A 25,429-nucleotide genomic window follows, 5' to 3' on the forward strand; every position below is an offset into this window, starting at 1 on the left:
AGATACAAAGCAGATTTGTTGAACTGGTTATTCATTAGATCCCTTTCCCATCTTTCCCCCAAACAGTTCAAAGAAGCATCCATGATTTGCCACGTCTGTTCTCACAACAACCCTATGAGGTAGCCAGCCTGAATGGCCTCTGGTCTGCCAGGCAACATCAAGGTGGAGGTGTGATTTGCATACGGGTCTTCCTGGTCTGAAACCAGTACAATAACCACTACGCTGGAGACAGGTCAAGATTGGTCGCTTTGTTAGTCTTTCTGTAACAGTAGAAAAGAGTAAGAGTGCTTAAAGGCTAATAAAATTTGTGGCAGGGGAGAATCTTTTGTGAGTCACTGCTCATTTCTTTGGATATCTTATCACAGGACAGCAGCTTGGTAGGCAGGATTGAGGCAATACTGTGTGGGGTGGGTGCACTCTCTCTTCAGTCCTCACAAGATCAGGACCAGATTAACAGGCCAAGTAGGCACTGGCCTATGGGCCCCCAGGCCTTTAGGAGCCCCAGGCTGGTTCCCCCTCCCGCTTTTCCCTCCGCTTGCAGCCCTCCCAGCCTGCATGCACAGCCAGCAACTGAGCCGCTCTTTGCCTGACTTGCCTGGTGTGGCTGCTGCTGGTGTTTCGCCAAGTTTGCCTCTCTCTGCCTCTCCCCCGCAGCTTTGTCAAAGGGGCTTTTGAGAAGGTGCCTGCAGCGCTCCGACTCTAAGATAATTTGTGAGGGGCCCCCTGAAATTTTGACTGCCTAGGGACCTTTGTAGGGTTTAATCCGACACTGCACAAGATGGTGTCTCTGACACAGATGCATCAACGTCTAGGATTGGCCTGGTTGAATACAGTCTGGCAGAGAATCCCCACCTCTGACTGCAGATGCTGGATTGGTAGGGGTAGAACAGAACTGGAAAAGCACAGCACCCCAAACTGGCACTCTGCACCCTTCGGGGAGGGACGGTGGCTCATTGGTAGAGCATCTGCTTGGGAAGCAGAAGGTCCCAGGTTCAATCTCCGGCATCTCCAAAAAAGGGTCTAGGCAAATAGGTGTGAAAAACCTCAGCTTGAAACCCTGGAGAGCCGCTGCCAGTCTGAGAAGACAATACTGACTTTGATGGACCAAAGGTTTGATTCAGTATAAGGCAGCTTCATATGTTCATATATGTTCCCTGCCAGTCCAGAGGCCCTGGCAACATTGCAGCTCCTTTCCTCTGGCCTTATTTTTGATGGTTTTGTCTGGCTTCTCTTTCCCTTGCTATTTTTCTGTTTAGTTTGCAGCTTTAGCTCCTGTGGCTCTGGATCATTAAATGTGGGGACATTCTCCTTTTCCTCCTCCCCTTCTCTGTTCTTTTTTTTGGGAGGGGGCCCAGCATCTGTGAATCTGAAGTTTTGAAATGTAGCTCAGAGGGTAGAAGGAGGGAACCTGGTTAATTGAACAGTTCTACAGATGCTGAGGACATAGGGGAAAATATTTCATTAATTGCTCGTTATCCAGTTGCCCCAAGGGTTTGCCTCTCAGTGTTTGGGGAAACCAGTTAGAGGAGCCATAAAATAGGTACCTGCTCTCACCTTGTCATTACTAGAAGAAGAAGGGATGCATTTTTTCCTCAGGTAGCATCACTAGAGCGTGTGTGTGTTTTGGGAGGGAGGGAGTTTACTAGCATGCTAATTTAGAGTGCCAAACCTCTGACGGTTGAGTGTTAACTGTATCAGCAGTTCCCCAGAACTGTCAGTGTTCTGCAATAAATAAATCAAGCAAAAAAATATTAAGCTATTTGCCTGCTGCGTTTGCATGGTCCCCTATCCTGTCCTTCTGTCTGTCGAGCTGTTTTATCTTGCAGGGTGAATATTGCTACCTCATTTCTGTGGTTGGACCATTAGGTCATGTCTCATGCAGAGCTGCGCTAGAATTGCACCCTCTTAGTAATAAGAGGCTGATTGTTGCATCTCTGCATGAATTTTGAAACCTCTTCTGTCTCCCTACATCCATGGCGGCGAGAGGGACCTTGACAGACTTGAAAACGCAAGAATGATGCCTGATGCAAAGTGTAGAGGCCAGCTTTTGTAATTGGGCACTAGAAGCTTAAGAGCCCCGTGGTGCAGAGTGGTAAAGCTGCAGTACTGCAGCCAAACTCTCTGTTCACGACCTGAGTTCGATCTCAGTGGAAGCTGGGTTCAGATAGCCAGCTGAAGGTTGACTCAGCCTTCCGAGGTCTGTCAAATAAGTCCCCAGCTTTCTGGGGGGAAAGTGTAGATGACTGGAGAAGGCCAGTAAAAAGTCTGCCGTGAAAACACTGTGATGCAATGTCACCCCAGAGTCAGAAACGATTGGTGCTTACACCTTTACCTTTTTAGTAGAAGCTTGATCTGTGTGGCTCAGTGGTAGAGGCCAGCTTTTGTAATCGGGTACTAGAGGCTTGATCTGTGTGGCTCAATGGGAGAGCATCTACTTAGCATGCAAAAGGTGCAATCCCCAGCCTCTCCAGTGAAAAGGGCAAGGGTGTGAAAAGCCTCTGCCCTGATACCCTGGAGGGCTGCTTCCAGTCTGAGTAGATAATATTGACCTTAATGGACCAGTGGTCTGATTCATTATAAGACAGCTTTATGTGCTCTCTCTAAACGAAAGCTGTTATCCTTAAACTACCATTGGCTACTTTTCTGTGCTTCTAGGACTAGTCCTCCAGCTCTTGACTTTTTGGATATGTGTGAGACTTTCAGGAGTATACACACTTCACCTTCCTGTTGTGTGTTGCGTAGAGTGTTGCTACGTGTGTGGTAGTCAGTAAAGCCCCCAGAGAACTCTGGGAGATCTCCAGAACAGGAAATTGTACATGGTTCTTCTAAGGGGGGAAAAATAATAAACCGGCATTTATATACTTTTGCATTTTAACTGTGGGAGACAATGCAGATTTTACTGAGTAATCCCTTTGTCCAATGGCTTCCATGCAAGCACATCTAAAAGGGACAGTCTTGTAAGTACCCATGGTGTATGGCAGCTACTTTCAGGCAACTAGCAAGGCAAAAAGAGTCTAGTTTCCTTGTTTAGCTTACTAATGTGTGCCACATCATTAGCACAGGTGCGTTCTTTATTATGCACTTGCAAGGGTGTAGATTATCTGGCAAAGTGTGCTTGAAATTTTCCTGTAGGAATCAGTAGCTTGTAGTCTTGGTTTTGCCAGGCTAAATCAAAGCCAGAGGCTGCTGAACAAATCCTCTCTGTTTGTATTGTTGGCCAATTCATCCCATTCTAAAAAAAATAAATAGAAGCAATGTTTCTCTCTAGCTGATCTTCAGTCCTTCTGCAGTGTAAACACCCTAAGAGCTTAATTGCAGTTGTGTCTGTCTGCTGAGAGGCAAGCGACGCCCAGACGCAGACGGTCTGCGCAATAATGCTCCGTCTGCTTTCAAGCCTTTGATCCAGAGGGATCCCCGAGTGTTTGCCTGCCTGTGACATCCTTGGCTCTTGGATGATGTAGAACTGGCAGCACATGGGCTTACAGTGCATTTTCCCAACTATGGCAAGGAATGTTAATGGTGGGTGCAAAGCAGACAGTTTCAGTGTCTGTTGATTCCTATAAAAAGGGATTGTATGACTGAGCTGGATCTTGGAATAGCAGGTGCAGATTCTTGGAAATCTGTCTACTCTCCAGGTCACTAGAAGAAAGTGCAAGAACAGGTTTACAAAGGACAGTGTTCCTAAAGCGCCATACAGCTTGTGCTCCATCATGGCCTGTTTGTGTTTTCAGGTGATGCACAAGACTATAACAAACATGGAAGGGAAATTCCAACAGCCTCTTGGAGCAAATTCTCCCTTTGCTCCTTTGGTACTCCCATTACAGCTGTAGTGAACACTGGGACGAAAGAAAACATGGAATCCTTACTAGGTGGTGGTGCTAAATTTTGCATGCTTGCTGAGCTCCGGACCTATTTGTTGGTCACTTTAGGGATTGGTCCTGTGTGTTTGTGTCTTGATTGACAAAACATCTCTGCATTCAGTTACATAATAACATAAGAGAAGCCGTGTTGGATCAGGCCAATGGCCCATCCAGTCCAACACTCTGTGCCCAAAAAAACCCAGGTGCCATCAGGAAGTCCACCAGTGGGGCCAGGCCACTAGAAGCCCTCCCACTGTTGCCCCTGCAAGCACCAAGAATACAGAGCATCACTGCCCCAGACAGAGAGTTCCATCTATACCCTATAGCCACTTGAAGGACCTCTGCTCCATATTTTTATCCAATCCCCTCTTGAAGCCATCTATGCATGTAGCTTACACCACCTCCTGTACCAGTGAATTCCATTACATCTGCAACAGAATGTAAAAGAAATTTTGCTTTAGCTTAATGAATGGGGAATGCTGATTTTAGAAGCCTTTCAAGCAGTCCCTTGCATGGGGCATGTAGCCTATGAAGCTGTGGCGGGCCGAAAGGAGAAAAAACACATACCTCCTGTTCTACAACAGTGTAGGAATTATAAGGACAGGGAAAGGGCCATTCTGCTGAGAAGGGTGGTCCTCGTTGGTTAGATCCCTTGAGCTGATTTGGGGTGGCTGCTTCACACTTCTGTATTTATTTCACATGGCAGGGCAACAGTTTTCCAAGAGTTACTATGTCTGGGCCAAAGTTGTCCAAAAAAGAGAAATGTTAATTCTTCTATTGTCAGAAGCTCTACCGTTGCTAGCATAAAGATCTCATTTGGGTTAGGTCGAAGGTTCAGCTCTCTTTTTCCCAGACTGGCCAAGCTGATACCCCCAGCAAGCTCACAAGCAAGGGCATGTAGGAGCCAGCTCTCTTCCAGCATTTTCTCATCCAATATCTGGTATGCTGCCTCTGTATATGGAGGTTCCGCTCAGCTGTTGTGGCTAGCAGCTGTTGACAGGCCTCTCCCTAAGCTTCTCTGATCCCTATTTAGAGCCATCTCTGTGGCTATCTTTTATTGCAGCACATTCTGTGAGTGTATAAAAAAACACAGGACTCCTTTTATGCAAGGGAGCTTCAGACTTGATCCGTTTATCGAAAGGTGTTTCTTTGTGGACACCGAGGAGGACACACCCACCCCACCAGGACTTTGACACCAGTTTCTGTCCTGGCACTGGAATACATAAGGCAGATTGCAAGTTATGTATTTAAAATATATTCATGAGCATGCAGAAGGCCGTCCACTCAGGAAAATGATTAGCAGCTTCCCAAGTTGGTTTGCATGCCCTCAAGCAAGAAACTTAATGTCTCCTGCCTAGTCCATCAATAAAATCACAGTTTGCAAATTAAAAGATGGTCTTTGGACATTTGGGGAGAGAACAGTGCAGTGGTCCCTGTTGTTTCTGCTTGCTGATGTGTTTGCTAGTGTCATCATTGTGTCTCTTGGCCCCCTTCCACAGAATCCTGGTTTTCTTCCACCTCACTGGAGCAGGAGATGCTTAAGGCAGGATTACCTTTGGGTCTACCTCCTAGCATTTTTTGGTGGGCTCCAGCCCCCATGGTAGATGTTTGGTTTTTATGACTGCACTATTGAAGCTTGAAATTTTATTGATGCACTTTAATTTTGGAATTGTAACATAGGAATTACTCTGATGAAGATCACCTCGAAATGGGAATGGAGCCGGCAACTCGTCTCATCTTATCTGAGAGAGGAGTTACGAACTGGATTTATTAGTGCCTTACTTATCTGGTTTAAACAGGGAGTTGTGAACTGAATTGTTATAGCCTTAGGGTTCTCTTCCACTGAAAAAAAATTGCTACGCTTGATATGTCATCCTTGAGGAGGGGAACCTTTGAATTTTTATGGAGTGAAACATATATACACTATTGCTCGTTATCTTACAATAAATATTAATAAATTGTTGTTGTTAGTGCTGAATTTGTCCCCTACGGCCACATACTTGTACTTTGTTTATAAGACATTTGGCTGTAGTATCTACAACCTGTTGTCTACATTCAAAAAATGCTCACAAGTTCAGAAAGATGGAGACTGCTGAGGTAGTGGGTGCCAACACAAAATGGCTGCCTTGAGGGCTACAGCAAATCACAGTGTCAGCAGGTTCCATGGCAACCATCCTCTTAATGTTGGAGGCAGCTGCTTCCAGTGGGTGCTCCCTGCAAACACAAAGGTGATGCCTTATGAAGCACCTCTTGCTCCAATGTGGTGGAAGGAAGCCAGGATTGGCTCTTTGCTGGGGGGGAAAAGAGATGTTTTTGGAAGAAGCAAGAAACACATGGGCAGTTGCCATGACATCTGCAGGCACTGCACTGGGGATCTCTAGTCTACAGTATGCACAGGAGTTACTATTTTCTAATGCCATATATCATCCTACATAAAAATTCCCATGTTACATGTTTTGAGTGAGGGAAACGTTGTCTTGAAAAGCATTTCAGTCAAGTAATATTTCACCAGGTTTTTTTTTCCAGAGTTTCCTCAAATTTTTTTCAGTTTATCCAAGTGGAAGAGAAGTCTGGTGAAGTCTTTTTAAATGCTTTTTTTCCCCGGTTGGGGCGGGGGGGGGGGGCTCCATATCTCTTTCTGTGTAGAAAAGGGAGCAAAGCAACTTTTGTGGAAAACTTGGCAGCTGGAACTGTTTTAGAAAGCGCTTTTTTGGGGGGGGGGGGAGAGGAACGCAGGGATGCGCTAAGGGTTGGTTGGATACATGCCGGTGCAGCTAGGACCACGTCCCAGCTGTCTGGCAAAAGACCCAAATGGAAAAGGAAAACTAGTGCTCCTAACTCCATGGTGTTCCCTGCTGCTCCTTTACTTCCTGGCAGGCTAATATAAAGCTACAGATGAATGTGGGTTGGGGTTGTGTGTGTTTTGTTTTGTTCCTGCCGTGGGACAGACACTTTAATTGTGAGGTGCGTAAACAGCCAAGAGGACTTGTGAGTGGTGCCCTTACTGCTTCTCCCTTGGCCTGTGTTTTGTTTGCAGGACACCTGCATCCCTGAAACACCTAGGCTTTAATGAGCACCCTTGGGTGTCCCACCCTTGTGGTTAAGGTTGGACCTTGCCCAAGCTGATGTTGTGTATGCCATCTTATTACTGGGTGGTGTTGGTCTCTTGAGCATGTGTGTGTGAGAAAGAGCAAATAGTTTTCCCGGACACTCTAGCCATTTGGGAGGCAAAAACTCTATGGTACCTATTGTACTATAGAGTTTTCCCTCCCAAGTGGCTAGAGTGTTCGGGAAAACCATAGAGCTTTCCAAGAAACACCTAGAGCAGCTGGTGTGCGGCATCGCTGGTGTGATGATGTCACTTCTGGGTGACGTCATTGTGCTGGCAATGTCGGGGAAGGTTCCCCCTGCTGGCCCAATGTGGGCCGGCGGGTTGGGAACCTCCAGGGTGGGGAAATCCCCGCCCGACCTGGGGGCTTGGCAGGCCTGCTTCCCTTCATTGGAAATAATGGAGGATGGGAGCACCTTCTTTTAGGGCTCATAGAATTGGACCCCCTGATCCAGTCTTTTTGAAACTTGGAGGGTTTTTTTTTTTGTTTTAGAAGAGGTACCAGATGCTATGCTGAAAATTCAGTTCCTCTATTTATTTATTTTTTAAAAAACCAGCCTCCCCAGAGCCCCCAGATACCCACAGATCAATTTTCCATTATGCCCCATGGGAACCAGTCTCCTTAAGGTATATTGGAGTGCTCATCAGACATTTCTTCCCCTCCCTCCACTTTCTGATTACCCTGAAACTAGGGGAGGTCCTCCAAACCAGGGGATTCCCTAACTCCAGCTGGGGGTCGGCAACCCTAGTTTTTTCTGGCAGAGTTGATTTGCAGCTTCTTTATGCCCAGCTGGTTCATCTTTAGCACAGGTTTACTTTGCAGGAGCCCTGCTGACATCACAAATCCACATTTCTTCTTTTTAGAAAAAAAAAATAGGAAACTGTTGTGCACGCATGAAAAGGGGAATTGGAAAGAGCAGAAGGGAGCCCACTGTCCAACCTCTATTTTGGACAGCGGGGCTGAAGACTGGTGCTCATGTGAGAGTGAGGGAGGTGGGTGGGTTTGTTCCTGTTTATGCTCCCTGGTCACACAAACCAGCCCAGGAAGTGAATTCTCCTGACTCATGGGGAGGCTTGGGCAGAGACTCCCAGAATTGCTAAAGAACAAAAGAGAACTGCTTTGAAATAAAGATCAGGAGGCAGTTAATTCCGGGACAGCCTGCATGTAAAATCATGGTGCTGTCTGCTGAAATTAATGGGTGGCAAAATTATGACTGATTACACCAGCCTTCAAGTAATTCATTCCTGTGGGATTCTGATGGTGGCTCAAACTATGACCCTCTTTAGACAGTGCATTTCAGTGCATTTCTATGTGCATCCTTGCAATGGCTCTATAAGGTAAGGACGGTATTATCTGCCCTTAGTTGTTATGCCGCATCCTCTGTTCTTAAAAGTGTGCCGGTGGCTCCAAGTAAAACTGACCGAAAATGCAACCTCTGATTTTGTCTGAATTTAGTCCCTGCCCCAAGGAAGTTTGACTGATTTGGTGTTTCCCCCCTGCTTGCAGCCTTCCCAGACTGTGTGCACAGCCAGCAACTGAGCCGCTCTTTGCCCAACTTGCCTGGTGCGGCTACTGCTGGCATTGTTGCAAAGTTTGCCTCTCCCCTGCAGCTTTGTAAAAGGGGCTTTTAAGAAGGTGCCTGCAGGTTGCAGCAGGGGCCACAGGCGGTGGGGTGGGCACTCAGAGTCTGAGATAATTTGCGAGGGGGTTCCCAAGATTTCTAGAGGCCTCCACAGGATTTAATGCAGCGCTGGATGAACTCAGAGTTGGAAACCATGGCTGGAAATGGAATTGCATACTATGGGTTATGTCTGTTGTGAGTCACTGTCACTTGTATTCTTGAGGGGTTCTGATTGCAGCGTTTCCAAAAGGAGCTGCGCTGCAGCATGAGACGGATTTCATAAGTTAAGAAGAAAATAGAAAGTAAAGTGACTCTAAACCATTCTCATGTGAAAGCGCAAACCGTGAGCTCTGACCTGGAGAGCCCAGACAAGCCCACACTTGCTAGATCCTGGAAGCTAAGGAGGGGCGACCATGCCAAGTACTTGGGCAGAAGACCTCCAAGGAATACCAGGGCTGGGATGCAGAGGCAGAAGGCAATACAAGCCACCTCCCTGAAATGTCCAAGCCCCAGTAGGGTTATCAGAAGTCAGCCATGACTTTGGGCACACATGGGCATGCAGTATAGTCACACACAAAAATAAAAGCTCAAACCCTGCTGCAGCATGACTGCTGAATTATGCATACATCTCATTGGTCTGTTACCGTCCTGTCCTGTATGTAAAAAAAGCTACTTAGAGTGTCGTCCATAGGCTATTAAAATAGCCATTTGGATAATAACTGTTGGCAAGAATCTTCTCTACATATTGAAAGAGAACTGGTTCATAGGTTACCCCCCGCCCAGCTCCAAAGCCACTATGCTCATAATGTTTAAGACTTCCTTGCAAGGCTGATGTGTACCAGGAGTTGCCAGCATCTTGGAGGAGTGGGAAGGTGGTGAGGCAGGTGCTGGGGGATGTAAATCTCTAGCTCAGGGGTGGCCAAACTTGCTTAACATAAGAGCCGCATAGAATAAACATCAGATGCTTGAGAGCCACAAGACATGAACATCAGAGGTTGGAAGGAAGGAAGGAAAATGAAGGAGGGAGAGGTGGAAAGAAAGCAACTTTAAATGCATTCTCCAAACCACTGGTTGGCTTGGCTTGGAGAAGCGATTTGAAGAGACAAATGCCTTCTCTGAGCTAGCTGACAGGGCAGTGGGGGCTTCAAGAGCCACACGATGGGTGTGAAAGAACCACATGTGGCTCCCGAGCCGCAGTCTGGCCACCCCTGCTCTAGCTGCTCAGGGCAAGGTAATTTTGTACCTTGGGAATGGAAAGACTCTGGCTTCTGGGTGGCCTCGGATTGTTCCCATTCATCTCAGAAGCTTGGAGTTCAGGTCATTGTTGTAGGATGAGGAAGCAACCTGCCCATTCTAGGGACACTGGCAGGCCCATAGCCACAGGGGGTGGTGGTGGTGCAGGGGGGAATGGCCCCCCCATCCAATCCCCCCTCGGTCCTTTGTGGCCCCTCCTTTCCTCGGCCCCCACTCTCTCCTCTGCCACTTTTGCCCCCCCCCCGCGGCTCTGGCGGCCCCACCCCACTCCACGCAAAACGTCCCCCTCCCTCCCTCCCACTTACTCACCCACCAACTGGGTGAAAGAGTAAAGAGCCGGCTCCTGGGGCTCTTGCAAGGTGTCCCTCCCGCACCACCAATCACATGATTGGCAGAAAAAGCCACTCTGAAGCTGGCTTTCCAGAGCGATCAGCAAGTTCTGCGCTGGGGTGGCCAGTGCTGAACTTGCTGATTGCTCTGGAAAGCCGGCTTCAGAGTGGCTTTTTCTGCCAATCATGTGATCGGGGGGGGGGGGGGGGGCGCCTTGCAAGAGCCCCAGGAGCCGACTCTTTACTCTTTTGCCCAGTTGGTGGGTGGGTGGGCGGGAGGGAGGGAGGGAGAGATGCCATGTGGAGGGAGCGGATCCTCCAAAGCCAGGGGGAGAAAAGTGGCGGTTGAGAGAGCCCCTCCATCCAAATTTCTTTCCTGTGGACCCCCCCACATCCGAAATTTTCCAGCTACAGGCCTAGCCACTGGTATTGTCACTTGGTTGACTTAAAGCAGTCACAGTCTATTTTAATCATGAGGTTTTAATCTCAACATTGATGTGATGGTATCTGCATACATTTGTGCTGAATAAAGCAGGGCTTTTGAAGAACAAACCACATGTTTTAGATAGCCTACGTTCAGCATTTATCCTCTTGGAATAGGCAACAGCCATTCTCTTGTGCCAGAGGGAATACCTCTTCTAAGATGGCATTTAGCGTCATGCATTGCTTTTTCAGTAGTATGCGGAAAATTTGTTAGGGGGAACTGCTACCCTGTTAATGGAGGTTGCTGGTCTCAAACTAGCAGAAGAGACTGACAATTACATTCCTGTTGAGGGACAGATCATGGGCAAAATCCATCTTGGATTCTCCTTGCCGCAGTTGCATTTCTCTTTGCTTGCAGCATTTGCTGAGTATTTCCCCTCTCTTCTTTCACCAGGTTCCACTAGAGGATCGCACCATCTTCTCGGGAAACCTTTTCCAGTACATGGAAGAAAATAAGAAGTGGAGAAACCGCTATAGTGTTGTGCCACACAATTATGGGCTGGTGCTCTATGAAAACAAACTGGTGAGCCACTCCCATCCTTACTTATAATGGGTCTGTTGTCCTTGTTGGTGGGAATAGGAAGGCAATTGTGTGCTGCAAGGTGCCATCTTATCAGGAGCCCAGCACTTGTTGAGTTCTCTTGTGTTTCTAAAGAGGTCTCCAGTGATAAGCTGCTCCAAGAGGAGAAGCACTTGGAGTGCCTACTTGGGGAGAAGTTTGCTTTGAATCTTTCCATTTGGCTTAGCTGGCGGCGCAGGATGGAAGGTGCTAGTGGGCTGGAGTGTCTTGCTTAGTTTTTCTGTCAACATCCCTATTTTTGAAACTGGTGCTCACAGGAGTCAAGTGGCACCTCTAAGACCAACAAAGTTTCATTCAGAATGTAAGCTTTCGTGTGCTAGAAGCACACTTCATCAGACAATAGTATGTGGAATGGCAATCAGTCCTAAATATAGCAAAAGTGGGCAGTGAGTTAGTATGCAAAATCATGACATTTCCATGATTTTGCATACTAACTCACTGCCCAGTTTCTCTATATTTAGGACTGCTTGCCATTCCATACTATTAATGAAGTGTGCTTTTAGCACACGAAAGCTTACATTATGAATGAAATTTTGTTGGTCTTAAAGGTGCCACTTGACTCCTGCTTTGTTCTACTGCTTCAGACCAACACGGCTGCCCACCTGGAAAAATCTGTAGTAGTGTATATGGTCCCACCAGAGCCAGACGAAGGTTTTTTTGGCATCTGTGCTCTGACATGGATGACCCAGGCGAGCCCCATTTCATTGCATCTCAAAAGCTAAGCAGAGTTGGTTTTGGTTAGTATTTGGGTGGAAACCACTAAGTAGTATCAGGGTTGCAACGCAGAGACAGGAAATGTCACAACACCTTGGAATGTCTCCTGCCTTGAAAATCCTATGGAGTTGCCATAAGTTAGTGGTGACTTGACAGCACTTTTCTACCATCACCACCGGGCAAACTATGATTTTAACATCTGCCCATTCAAGAGAAATGGGAGAAGTCTAGAATGAATGTTTTACTTAATGGGCATTCAAAATGAACACTGTAACAATTAAACATTGACACTCTTGAGAAACCCTCCGTGTTCCATCATGACAGCTACAGAAGTCCAGAGTAAATCCTGAAAGGCAGTTAATGCTAAGCTTCCCTTCAAGCCAGCAAAGGAGGCTCCTTTCACCTTCTTTATGCCCCTCAAAATCTGGTGTCCTTGGCAGATTTGCCTGATGGTTGGGCCAGCCCCACATCCCAGGTTCAGTTCCTGAAAGGATGATAGGCAGTGAGAATGAGGAAGACATCTTGTCTGCCTGCAGGAATATATATATACACACACACACACTGTGGCTAATAGCCACTGATGGATCTCTGTTCCATATTTTTATCTAAACTCCTCTTGAAGGTGGCTATGCTTGTGGCTGCCACTACCTCCTGTGGCAGTGAATTCCGCATGTTAATCACCCTTTGGGTGAAGAAGTACTTCCTTTTATCCGTTTTAACCTGTCTGCTCAGCAATTTCATTGAATGCCCACGAGTTCTTGTATTGTGAGAAAGGGAGAAAAGTACTACTTCCTCTACTTTCTCCATCCCATGCATTATCTTGTAAACCTCTATCCTGTCACCCCGCAGTCGACGTTTCTCCAAGCTAAAGAGCCCCAAGCGTTTCAACCTTTCTTCATAGGGAAAGTGTTCCAGCCCTTTAATCATTCTAGCTGCCCTTTTCTGGACTTTCTCCAATGCTATAATATCCTTTTTTAGGTGCGGCGACCAGAACTGCACACAGTACTCCAAATGAGACCGTACCATCGATTTATACAGGGGCATTATGATACTGGCTGATTTGTTTTCAATTCCCTTCCTAATAATTCCCAGCATGGCGTTGGCCTTTTTTATTGCAAACGCACACTGTCTTGAGTTTTTCAGTGAGTTATCTACCATGACCCCAAGATCTCTCTCTTGGTCAGTCTCTGCCAGTTCACACCCCATCAACTTGTATTTGTAGCTGGGATTCTTGGCCCCAATGTGCATTACTTTGCACTTGAACTGCATCTGCCACGTTGACGCCCACTCACCTAGCCTCAACAGATCCCTTTTGAGTTCCTCACAATCCTCTCTGGTTCTCACCACCCTGAACAATTTAGTGTCATCCGCAAACTTGGCCACTTCACTGCTCACTCCCAACTCTAAATCATTTATGAACAAGTTAAAGAGCATGGGACCCAGTACCGAGCCCTGCGGCACCCCACTGCTTACCGTCCTCCACTGCGAAGACTGCCCATTTATACTCATTCTCTGCTTCCTATTACTCAGCCAGTTTTTGATCCACAAGGGGACCTGTCCTTTTACTCCATAGACACAGCTAGGTGACCAGTGGAATGATGGGGCCTGATAGAAATTTGTTGAAAACAAGGCGCATATAAATTCATGATGCAATTGCACAATACAGGGATGTTCTGTGCAGTGCCCAGATTTTGTTGGGACAGAGAACCTGAGACCTCTATACTGCCCCTCTCTGTTTTTTCCCCCCAATAAGTAATGCTTTATTAATTTTCAAGTAATGGTACGAAACTTGGAAGTTACAAGATAACACATAGTATTGACACAGCAATGTGGTAAAGCTTACATCACATGGAGACCTAGCATATATACTATTATTTTTTTTAACAAAAAAAATCATTACACATTCTATAATCGTATCAACAAATTATTTGGTGCTGGCTAAGTGAAATTCAACAAGTAGGAGTACTTAAGGGGTAAACCATGAAAGGGAGACAAGAAATTTCATACTAAAATCCCAAAGTACATTTCATGGGGGAGAAAGAAAAAGAGGGGGGGGGGAGGAGGGAGAGAAAAGAGGCCATGATGTTGTAATTAACGTAATACAATCTTGTACTGAGAGAGAATGAATTGGCTGTGGATTTAAATTTCCATGTCAAATGTGGCAAGCCCCTCTCTGTTCAGCAGATTTTGAAAGCTTCCTCCAACTATAGGTGGGTCCAGGCTACTGTATTGGGTGTCAGTTTTCTTTCTTAGAGACAGTAGAAACATCATGTGTGGACTTTTTCCTCTCCTCCAGGCTTATGAGAGGGGGCTGCAGCCCCGAATTCTAATCAACAGTGCTGGGTACAAAATTCTCACCTCCGTGGAGCAATATCTGGAACTGATCAACAACAACCTGCCAGGTGAGTACGCTCCTGACAGTTGTGGACAAATAGCTACAGCCGGAAAAGTTCTTTGGGTTATCTGAAGTTGCTGAAGATATTTCTTTCCAGGCAGAAGTTCACTGAGCAAACCTCCTGGTGCTAAAACAGGATCTAGGTTTTTTTCCTTTCTGGAGTGAGTTGGTTTATGGCTTCCTAAAGGCTGTGCTTTTCCCAGCATTTCACAGTTCAAAATATAGGTCTATCAGTGGCAATTAGCTACAGTGACTAAAGGGGACCTTCATGTTCAGAGGCAGTCAAGCTTTGAATCCCAATGCCAGGTGGCAACATCCCCTCCATGCCCTGTTGTTGGCCTTCCAGAGGAACTGGTTGGCCACCATGTGCAATCAGAAGCTGGACTAATGAACCACTGCTCTGATCCAGCAGGGCTGTTTTTACGTTCAAATGAGCTCTTTTTTAGCCTAGTTCTCTGGAAGCAGATTTTAGGACCAGAACAGTGTTGAGGAGGAAGACAGCTATTGTCCTACTTTAAGCCTGAGACCCACACTAGGCTGGGAGTTTTGGGAGGAGGGGCTCCAAAGCATAATCACTCTCATTCTTGGAGAGAAACAGTGCTTAGTGCACCAACAAGTTCTGATGTGAGTCTGCATTGAGAGTGTGAGGACAGAGGCCGAGTGAGGGCATTCTCCTCCCTAAAAAAAAAAATCAGGAGGTCAAAAAGAAAAGATATTGTTAGAAACTGGTCAGCAACAGCATGGTCCCACTTGAAGTGAGTTTCTCTCTTCAGGACGAGAGCCCTGAGGTGGGAAGTGGTGACGAAAATTCAGCAAAACCAACAAGTAGAAGAGTACTTATGGGGGGGGGAGGGAGGGGGCAGATAGGTGTAGCAGGTTAGGTAAGGTCTGGGGCAGCTGGCTGAAATTCTACTGTTGAGCTCGCCCCAAGCTTGGTCTATGTGGCGAAGCACACTTACGGATCCTCAGCTGTTGTCTTGATGATCACAGCCCTTGGGCATAGAAAGAATCTTGCTCTCTTGCAGGTGTTTGCATGCATCTTGGGAAGCAGCTCTCCCCCTTCACCTCATGTAGGAAATGGCTGGGTCCAGCCAGAACTCTACCTAGTCTAGGGTTCTGTCTCTGCTAGTTTAACTTCTCATGTCCTTCACCCCTAGACCCTCTCTCTCAGCACCACTTGAACCATATCTGTTTTAGCTGCCATCTGGCAACCTGGGGCTAAGCCCCCTCACCCGCTCGTATTGCAATGTCTGTGTCTCTCTGACCATAAGCTTTCCAGATGTTTCTGCTCCTTTCTTCTGTCTTCTGGAAACTTGCCACGGACAGGGAAATTCAGATGGCTTGCACATCTGCGTGTCTCCTGGCACATGGCAGAAAATGCTTAGTCTCTCCTGTTGTGGAAGTAGTCCAGCAGCCTGTCAGCACACAGTGCAGCTGTGCCCCTTGCACCCTTGGCTGCAGGCCCTTCAAAGCTTTCTTCAGTTTTCCCTTTTTGTGTGAGAGACATGCTTTAATGTTGACTTGATGGAAACCTGTATGTCTGGATGGTGCCTAAGCCCAGAGCAGTGACTCGTGCAATAAAGCAGCTGGCAGCCTCCTTTGAGAGCCGGCAGTTGTGTTACCCTGAGAGTTATTGGACTGATTCCATCTTCTTCAGTGGTATGGCAGAATTGCTTGCCCTTTGCGTCAGCTGCCTCTCACGTTGCTGCCCTTGGTTGGTTTCTTGAAGCAGTGGCATGCAGAGATGCAATAGCTAGCCTCCTTGGATGCGAAGTAATTCTGTTAACCTTTGCAGCGGGAGAGATAATGCCAAGATGCCACAGGAGTGGCCACTGATTGGCTGTGGGATGATGTGAGGCCAAAGCAGCAAGTCCCGTTTATTTATATTTATTTATACTTTAAATTTATGGATCACCCAATCCCTGAGTATCCCTGAGGGCTCTGAGCAATGGACAACAGAAGTTAAAAACATCAAACATATTACAAATAAGTAATTCCTTACATTCTTAAAGTAATTTCCAGATGACGTCATCATTTGAATCTAAGTCCATTCGGGACTGCGTTGCCACCTCGTGGGGAGGGTAAGGAGGAGGCAGAAACAAAAAAAGATGGAAGAAAAAGAGGAGGCTACCTGCCGTGATGGAAACTATTGTTGGTTTCCTGGTGGAACACCTCTGTCTTACGGCCCTGCATTTTGAGACACAACAGGCGGCCTCTGTGGAGGGGATGCTTGATGTAGTCAGCCTTTGTTTTGCTGATTTTTCCAGAACAGACTGAATTGTGGAATAATGTTGAGACTAATGCATTTGGAATCCTGGCAGGGCTTTCCCACCTCCTGCCACTCACGTATTTTGTCTTTCCTCTTCAGGTCCTGCACCCAAATCTGGCAATGCCACCTTACTGAAGTGCCCCACCCAGTTCCCACTCATCCTCTGGCATCCTTATGCCCGGCACTACTACTTCTGTGTGATGACCGGCAAGGAACACGAGAAGTGGCGGGCTGTCTTCCAGGACTGTGTGCGGCACTGCAACAACGGTATGTGCGGCGTGGAGTCCCTCTTTAAGGAAGGCTATAGCACTTCCCGTTTGCTCGCCCTTCTCGGTTTCAGGAGGCTGTGTCTATATTGTGGGGGGCTCAATAGGAAACATCTCTAGAATTCCATCTTGAGGGAAGGGGGTAGAAAGGCAAAATTTCCAGCCGTTTAACTTTAAATCTCTGGATAGAAATGCAAATGGGCCTGCATTCACTGTGAATTCTGAACTTGCTGTATGTACTGTGTAGCCATCCTGTGGTGATCTTTAATCTAGAGCAGGGGTGTTAAACTCATTTTTTTTGAGGGCCAGATCTGACATAAATGAGACCTTGTCGGGCCAGGTCACATGTATTATAAAATGTAATGCCAGGTAGTGGAGATATAAACTTTATAAAGGACACAAACACAATTAAATATATATATTTTTAACTTTACTTACATTTTTATATACTTAGACAAAATCTACTTAAAGTATTAGCACTTTTGCAATATTGTGGTCAGTATCAAAGCAAGCTCTTCCTCACCCCCCCGTCCTCCCCAAAAGAGGAGCCTCAGCCAATGGAGAAAATAGAGACTTTGCTCTGTAACTCCTGTGCGATTGAGAAATCCTGACAAAGCAAGCTGTGATACAGAAAGAAGCAAGAGAGAGTGTGACTTGCTTGCGGGCCTGATAGGAGCCCTCCGGGGGGCCTGATCTGGCTCATAGGCTGCATGTTTGACAACTCTGATTCTAGAGCAGGGGTGGCCAACGGTAGCTCTCCAGATGTTTTTTGCCAACAACTCCCATCAGCCCCAGCCATTGGCCATGCTGGCTGGGGCTGGTGGGAGTTGTAAGCAAAAAACATCTGGAGAGCTACTGTTGGCCACCCCTGTTCTAGAGCATTGGTATGGTGTGGTGGTTACGAGGACTTGCTGAGATCTGGGAGGTCCCTGGTTCAGATCTCTCCTCCAACACAAACTTGCACCAGGTGGACTCTAGCAAGCTGCTGTCAATCTCCCCGTCTATAGCATGATGGTGATAGTAACCTGCCCAACAGGACTGTCGTTATTGGGCTAACTTATGTGACACTAAGTATGGAATTCTCCAAAGATCTCAGTGACATGCGTGACACACTCCTACTGAGTGTGGGCTCGTGCAAAGTCTGGAGGCATATACCCCTGAAGGTTCCAAAATACAAAACATCCTCTGAAACAATCTGGCCCAAAGTCATTAAATGAGCTAGTGTGGATTTGAATTTGGGTCTTCCCTATCTCTGTCCATGGCTCTTACCCCCACACTATGCTGCCTCTGTTTTTGGAAGCTGACCTTCAGATTGAGTTTTTTTTTTTAAATGTTCCAGTCCCTTTTCCTGGCCCATGGCACCATGCATGAAGAACCTCTACTTGCTGTGGGTGTAGAGTTACTCTTTGCCAGCCACAGCAAAGTCTGGCTGCTCTGTTTTTTTTAATAATAATTTAAAAAATCTTATAGAAACAATATCTGCTGCAGCAAGTGGAGAATTCTGACAGTCTGGGGGTGGGAGTGAAGCATCAGGTGAAGCCAGAGAGGTTTTTTTCCCATGGCTGTGTCCCAAGCTGTATGCATGTTTGTGTTTAAATAGCCAGCTGCTTATTCTAAGGACCTGGTTTTAAAGAAAACCAAGTCCAGTGGTCAAAACAATTACCCACTGGACATGGAATGTCTTGAAGTCACACTCTTGGGTTTTCTTTGCCAGTGGCATGCATCTCTGATGGTTCCAAAGACGGCACAAACTCAGCATTAATGCAGTTGGTGTCCCTGGATTAACCATTCTAGTTCAGCAGGTGATGCCAAATACCCAGGGAGGAATGCCAATCCTGGCCTTAACTGCTTGGGTCCAGATGGTGACCACGGTTGGGCAAGGTCAGCAGAGCTGGCAAAATCTGAAAGCGTGAAGGCTGCGGAAAATGCTCATGGGCCTCAAGTTACCCTCCCTCTCAAAGAACTTGCTGGTTTAGCCCCATGGTAATAAATTGGCCACGGGGAGAACAGCAGGCTGGATGCAGCCTTCACTGGACTAGCCAGCCCATTTGTTTAACTCTCGTTGCACAGCCACAGAGCTCACGGGTGCCAGGTCACTGACTGGAACATCATGGTCAGCTCATTATTACTCCTAATTCTGCAACAGCTGTGCTAGCTACCAGTTAGTCTCCAGATCCAGTTCAAGGTGTTGGTATTAACCTTCAATGCTATTGGTGGTCTGGGATACTCATATTGATGGGACCTCCTCTCCTATTACAACCCCCGTGTTCCCTTTAATGGTCGTCTAGGGGCCTCTTGCAGGTGCTGGACCCCAGGATTGCTCAGTTAGCTGTCATCAGGGGAAGGGCCTTCTCAGTTGTGGTCCCTACCCTGAAGAATGCACTCTTGAATGACACCCGTGGCCTGCTGGACTTGTGTAGTTTCCGCTGAATTGTTTAGGTTGGCCTTTGACGGGTAAGCACATGATTGGGCAGTTTTGATAGTGGTATGGTGCTAGCCACATATTTTAATACTAATATTATATAGAGCAGCACCATGGGGCAGAGTGGTAAAGCTGTAGTACTGCAGTCCAAGCTCTTTGCTCACGACCCGAGTTCGATCCCAGTAGAAGCTGGGTTCAGGTAGCCGGCTCAAGGTTGATTCAGCCATTCATCCTTCCGAGGTCAGTAGCATGAATACCCAGCTTACTGGGGGGCGGAGGAGGGAGAGTGTAGATGACTGGGGAAGGCAATGGCAAACCACCCCATTTTTTTTTAAAAAGTCTACCGTGAAAACGTTGTGATGGAACATCACCCCAGAGTCGGAAACGACTGGTGCTTGCACAGGGGACTACCTTTACTTTTTACTATATATATATATTTTTTTGGGGGGGGGGGGGGTTACCTTATTAGTTTGAATGTTGTAAGTTGCCATGAAACCCTTCAGGTGAGTGACAATTTTTAAAAAGCTAATAAATAAAAGAGAGAGGGGAGACGAGGTTATTGATGTGACTGGCCTTTTGTGTAGACTTCTGAGCATCTCCTTTTAGCCTTGTTTCCCCTCCTTTGCCTCCTAGTTCATCTTTTATTTTTGCTTTAAAAGCTCTCTGTACACAGTTCCAGCTCTTTCCCTTCCAGTTCAATCCAGACTGTCAGGGTGTCTCACCAATGGCTGCCTCCCCTTTTGCCGCCTCTCGAAGGAACTGTGCCCTACCTGGTTGTACACCTTCCCCTTCCTTAACGGGCCTTGGAACCTGCTCAGACAACAGGGAGCCCCTTTACTGGCCGGGCCTTTCACTGTTCCTGGGGTGGGGCATTCCTTGGTAGTGGGTGGCGTTTGTTTGTACAGAGGTCCCCACCCATCCAGCTCCATCCCTCCCTTGGCTGGTTTCCTGCTCCGGGGTCTGTGTGGAATGCTGGTGGGGGAGCATTAAAGTGGCTCGCTGAGCAAAAGGCCATCTGCCTCCCTCTCCTATCCCTGGGGGTGGGGGGAACCTACTTCTGGAATTTCTTTCCCACCTCCAGCTGGGCAGAGACACCCCCCCTCCCAGGTCACAGTGTTTGACATGTCCTTTCACTCCCTTCCCCCTCCAAGCTGCAGCATTTGGGTGTTTTCTCTTCGGTGCCTTCCCCCCTTTCAATTCCTAACTTTGCCATGAAGGTTAATGAAACGCTTGGCTGAGATGGCTCCTTGCCACCTTCCTTTTGGAGCCAGGCACTAGGCTGCCTGTTGCATAACCAAGGTCAAATGGCAGGTGGGTGAGACCGATCCCAGGGCTGCTCTGCCTCGTCTTGCCTTCCCTGGGCGTTGGCTACAAGGGAGTGTTTGGGTGCCTGGCCTTAGAGGAAGACAGCAGCACTTGTGCCTCTTCCACTTCTGGGCTTAAAGAAGAAGATGATATTGGATTTTTATCCCACCTCCACTCTGAATCTCAGAGCGGCTCACAATCTCCTATATCTTCTTCCCCCACAACAGACACCCTGTGAGGGTAGGGCTGAGAGGGCTCTCACAGCAGCTGCCCTTTCAAGGACAACCTCTGCCAGAGCTATGGCTGACCCAAAGCCATTCCAGCAGCTGCAAGTGGAGGAGTGGGGAATCAAACCCGGTTCTCCCAGATAAGAGTCCGCACACTTAACCACTACACCAAACTGGCTCTCAAAAGCCTTACTGTTTTATTAAGGGGGTGGGGGTTTGGCCTGCAGAGCTTGGGTTCGCCTTTTTACTTGCTTGCATGTCACATGCGGTACACAGTTAACTTACAGAACTCATCGACACTGGATGTAGCTTTGGACAAATGAATGACTTTTTCAGTGACAAAACAGAACCTCACGTGAAGGGTCAGAGATCCAGAGTAGTTGGCCATGTTCATCTGTTGTTGCAAAATAGGAAAGAGTCCAGTAGCACCTTTAAGACTAACACATTTTACTGCGGCATAAGCTTTCAAGAATCACAGCTCTCTTTGTGCATGCATCTGACGAAGAGAGCTGTGATTCTCGAAAGCTTATGCTACAATTAAACGTGTTAGTCTTAAAGGTGCTACTGGACTCTACTATTTCATGTGCAGAGGGCAGTCTCCCACAGAATACTGGCTGCTAGGCTGCAGCAATACCTTTGTCATCTGGACGAGGCGAATCCCTGGCTTGATTCAGCAGGGCTCTTGTAAGAGGTGGGTCTTGGCAGCCAAATACATTAAATGCAAGTGCATTTGAGAGAGACCTTCAGGACCACTAAAGTTTGGGAACAAACATCATACAATGCTGCCTATTATGTGTGTGTGTGTGGGGGGGGGAGGTAGAGATTGTGACTGCTCTGAGACTCTGAGATTCAGAGTATAAGGCGGGATATAAATCCAATTTCTTCTTCTTCCTCTTCTTCCTCTTCCAGACCATTTGTCACTCTCTAGCTCAGTGTTGCTTGAAGGGCAGTGGCTCTCAAGAGCCTGGGGCAGAGGAGGATCTTTTCTAGCCCTTGCTGTCTGTGATCTTTTAACTGAGCCTTGAACTAAGGACCTTTTACCTGCAAAGCATGCGGTTGTTTGTAGAGCTCTGGCTTCTGATTCCAGATGTGTGGAATTAGTTCATCTCATGGCAGAACTAGTATATTGCAGGATAGATTCACTGCAATATACACCTTGAAAGGGGCCCTGCAGCTTTTGAGTTTGGGGGGGGGGGGTACATTGTTTTTGGGCCATTCCAAGCTGTGACCCCTGGGGTCAGGAGGCTTGACAGCCACACTCCTGGGCTTCTCTTATCAAAGGTTATCTTGAGATTGGTGGTGGAATGAAACCAAGAATGTCACACTTGGGCTGCAGGAACTGCCTGCAGGCTTTTGGCCTTGAGGACTAGAATCTTGTTTTGCTTCCTTCAAAGTGAAAACAGCCAAATACCATGCTTGGATGCAGTTCAGTTATGCAGTACAAATAGTCCTTTATCTGATTTGTGGTGGCTTTTCAGATTCTCGGTTAGAGCCGTTTTCCAGCCCATGTGATCTTTCTGCATTGGGATTTTGACTATAGGTCACGACCCTAGTCCATCAAAGTAGTCCAGGGAGGCAGTGGGGCCCTTGGATGACCAAGGGGTCAAAGGATTACTGAAGGAGGATAGGGAAATGACTGAGAAGCTAAATGAATTTTTTGCCTCCGTCTTCACTGTGGAAGATGAGAAGTGTTTGCCACTTCTATTGGAAGGGGTGTTGAAAGACCTGAGCCAGATTGAGGTGACAAGAGAGGAGGTCCTACAACTGATGGACGAATTAAAGACTAATAAGTCACCAGGTCCGAATGGCATACATCCAAGAGTTCTGAAAGAACTCAAAGTTGAACTTGTGGATCTTCTGACAAAAATATGTAATCTTTCATTGACATCTGCCTCCGTTCCTGAGGACTGGAAGGTAGCAAATGTCACCCCCATCTTTAAAAAGGGTTCCAGAGGAGATCAGGGAAACTACAGGCTGGTCAGTCTGACTTCAATACCAGGAAAGTTGGTAGAAACCATTATCAAGGACAGAATGAGTAGGCACATTGATGAACACGAGTTATTGAGGAAGACTCAGCATGGGTTCTGTAAGGGAAGATCTTGCCTCACTAACCTGTTACATTTCTTTGAGGGGGTGAACAAACATGTAGACAAAGGAGACCCAATAGATATTGTTTACCTTGACTTCCAGAAAGCTTTTGATAAAGTTCCTCATCAAAGGCTCCTTAGTAAGCTCAAAAGTCATGGAGTAAAAGGACAGGTCCTCTTGTGGATCAAAAACTGGCTAATTAATAGGAAGCAGAGAGTGAGTATAAATGGGCAGTCTTTGCAGTGGAGGACAGTAAGCAGTGGAGTGCCGCAGGGCTCGGTACTGGGTCCCATGCTCTTTAACTTGTTCATAAATGATTTGGAGTTGAGCATAAGCAGTGAAGTGGCCAAGTTTGCGGATGACACTAAATTGTTCAGGGTGGTAAGAACCAGAGAGGATTGTGAGGAACTCCAAAGGGATCTGTTGAGGCTGGGTGAGTGGGCGTCAACTTGGCAGATGAGGTTCAATGTGGCCAAGTGCAAAGTAATGCACATTGGGGCCAAGAATCCCAGCTGCAAATACAAGTTGATGAGGTTAACTGGCAGAGACTGACCAAGAGAGAGATCTTGGGGTCGTGGTAGATAACTCACTGAAAATGTCAAGACAGTGTGCGGTTGCAATAAAAAAGGCCAACGCCATGCTGGGAATTATTAGGAAGGGAATTGAAAACAAATCAGCCAGTATCATAATGCCCCTGTATAAATCAATAGTGCGGTCTCATTTGGAATACTGTGTGCAATTTTGGTCACCGCACCTCAAAAAGGATATTATAACACTGGAAAAAGTGCAGAAAAGGGCAACTAGAATGATTACAGGTTTGGAACACTTTCCCTATGAAGAAAGGTTAAAACGCTTGGGGCTCTTTAGCTTGGAGAAACGTCGACTGTGGGGTGACATGATAGAGGTTTACAAGATTATGCATGGGATGGAGAAAGTAGAGAAAGAAGTACTTTTCTCCCTTTCTCACAATACAAGAACTTGTGGGCATTCAATGAAATTGCTGAGCAGTCAGGTTAGAACGGATAAAAGGAGGTACTTCTTCACCTAAAGGGTGATTAACATGTGGAATTCACTGCCACAGGAGGTGGTGGCAGCTACAAGCATAGCCAGCTTCAAGAGGGGGTTAGATAAAAATATGGAGCAGAGGTCCATCAGTGGTCCATTAGCCACAGTGTGTGTGTGTGTGTGTGTGTATATATATATATACACACACACACATACAATTTTTTGGGGGGCCACTGTGTGACACAAAGTGTTGGACTGGATGGGCCATTAGCCTGATCCAACATGGCTTCTCTTATGTTCTTATTGTCTACTCAGACTGGCAGTGGCTCTCCAGAGTCCCAAGAGAGGTCCTTCACATCATCTACTGCCATCTCTTTTAACTGGAGATACCGGGGATAGAACCTGGGACTTTCTGCATGCCAAGTGGATGCTGTATCACTGAAAGCAGTCTGTCATGGGCTCCTACTTGGGTGGGACTGTACCATCTCAGGAGGCTCATGGAGCATTTCTTGTTGGGAAAGGGTCAACTCCCTCTCCTTGAGAAGGCATCCTTTCAGGAAGATGGAGCTCCTCTTTGGGCATTTGCTGACTGACAGCTTCTTTCAGGTGCATTTGGAGTGTAGTTGGAAGCCTTGAGAAGGATTTCACTGGAACGGCTCCAGCATGTTTTTTCACCCCAGAAATCCTTGAAAAGAGACTTTAGCTGGGGGAGCGTTGTACGTGCTGCGTGTGTGCTGTGCCTTCCAATTTATGGCCAAGAAACGGGCACATGGGTTTTGGAGCCAATCCAGCATTGGATGCCCACATTTCTCATCTGCCAAAACAGAAGCCGTTTCCAAAAGAAATGCTGTTGGGATTTTTCCTCTCCTGCACACCTTGCGTTGATCACCCAGAGCCTTGAAGCTGGAAGAAGTGATGATGGTCTGTGAAGGGGGAGGGGAGGAGGAGGATTCAAAAGAGATTGCATAGAATTTCATGCCTCACATATGCAGGCTTTAGCTGCAGCATCTGGAGCCTGCCTGAGAGTCTGCTTGGCAGGCAAAAAACTGCTGTAACCCCAAGAATCTTGGTCACATTCTAAGTCGGGGTAGCCAAACTTACTTAACATAAGAGCCACATAGAATAAATGTCAGATGGTTGAGAGCTGCAAGACAGGAAGGAAGGAAGAAGGAAAGGAAGGAGGGAGATGGGGAGGGAGAGGTGGAAAGAAAGCAACTTTAAATGCATTCTCCAAGCCAGCCAACGGGGCAGTGGGGGCGTTGAGAGCCACACAATATGTGTGAAAGAGCCACATGTGGCTCCCGAGCCACAGTTTGGCCACTTCTGTTCTAAGTGTTTCCTTTTCCCTGACCAAGAGAGGAATCTGCTCTCTCCAGTGCTTTTAGCATCTTTGCCCAGAAGCCAACTCTAAGCTTTCTCGTGGGTTCTTTAAGGCAGTAGCCTGTGTCTGTGTGTATCATTCTCTCTCTAGTGCCCTGCCGAGAAGCCAAGGAATACCGTG

The 25,429-nt window shown here is 47.0% G+C and overlaps 1 protein-coding gene across 1 annotated transcript in view; it reads left to right on the forward strand.

The window, feature by feature from the left end:
- The window catches only part of NIBAN2 (niban apoptosis regulator 2), a 117,897-nt gene that overhangs the window by 67,295 nt on the left and 25,173 nt on the right, over positions 1 to 25,429 (forward strand). Inside the window, exons 3-5 of the mRNA XM_060250732.1 lie at positions 11,052 to 11,180; positions 14,248 to 14,353; positions 16,715 to 16,882. Coding sequence (XP_060106715.1) covers positions 11,052 to 11,180; positions 14,248 to 14,353; positions 16,715 to 16,882 — 403 coding nt within the window. The remainder of the gene's footprint in view (positions 1 to 11,051; positions 11,181 to 14,247; positions 14,354 to 16,714; positions 16,883 to 25,429) is intronic.

The sequence above is a fragment of the Heteronotia binoei genome, chromosome 12 (genome assembly GCF_032191835.1).
Source record: "Heteronotia binoei isolate CCM8104 ecotype False Entrance Well chromosome 12, APGP_CSIRO_Hbin_v1, whole genome shotgun sequence".
Classification (NCBI taxonomy): Eukaryota; Metazoa; Chordata; class Lepidosauria; order Squamata; family Gekkonidae; genus Heteronotia; species Heteronotia binoei.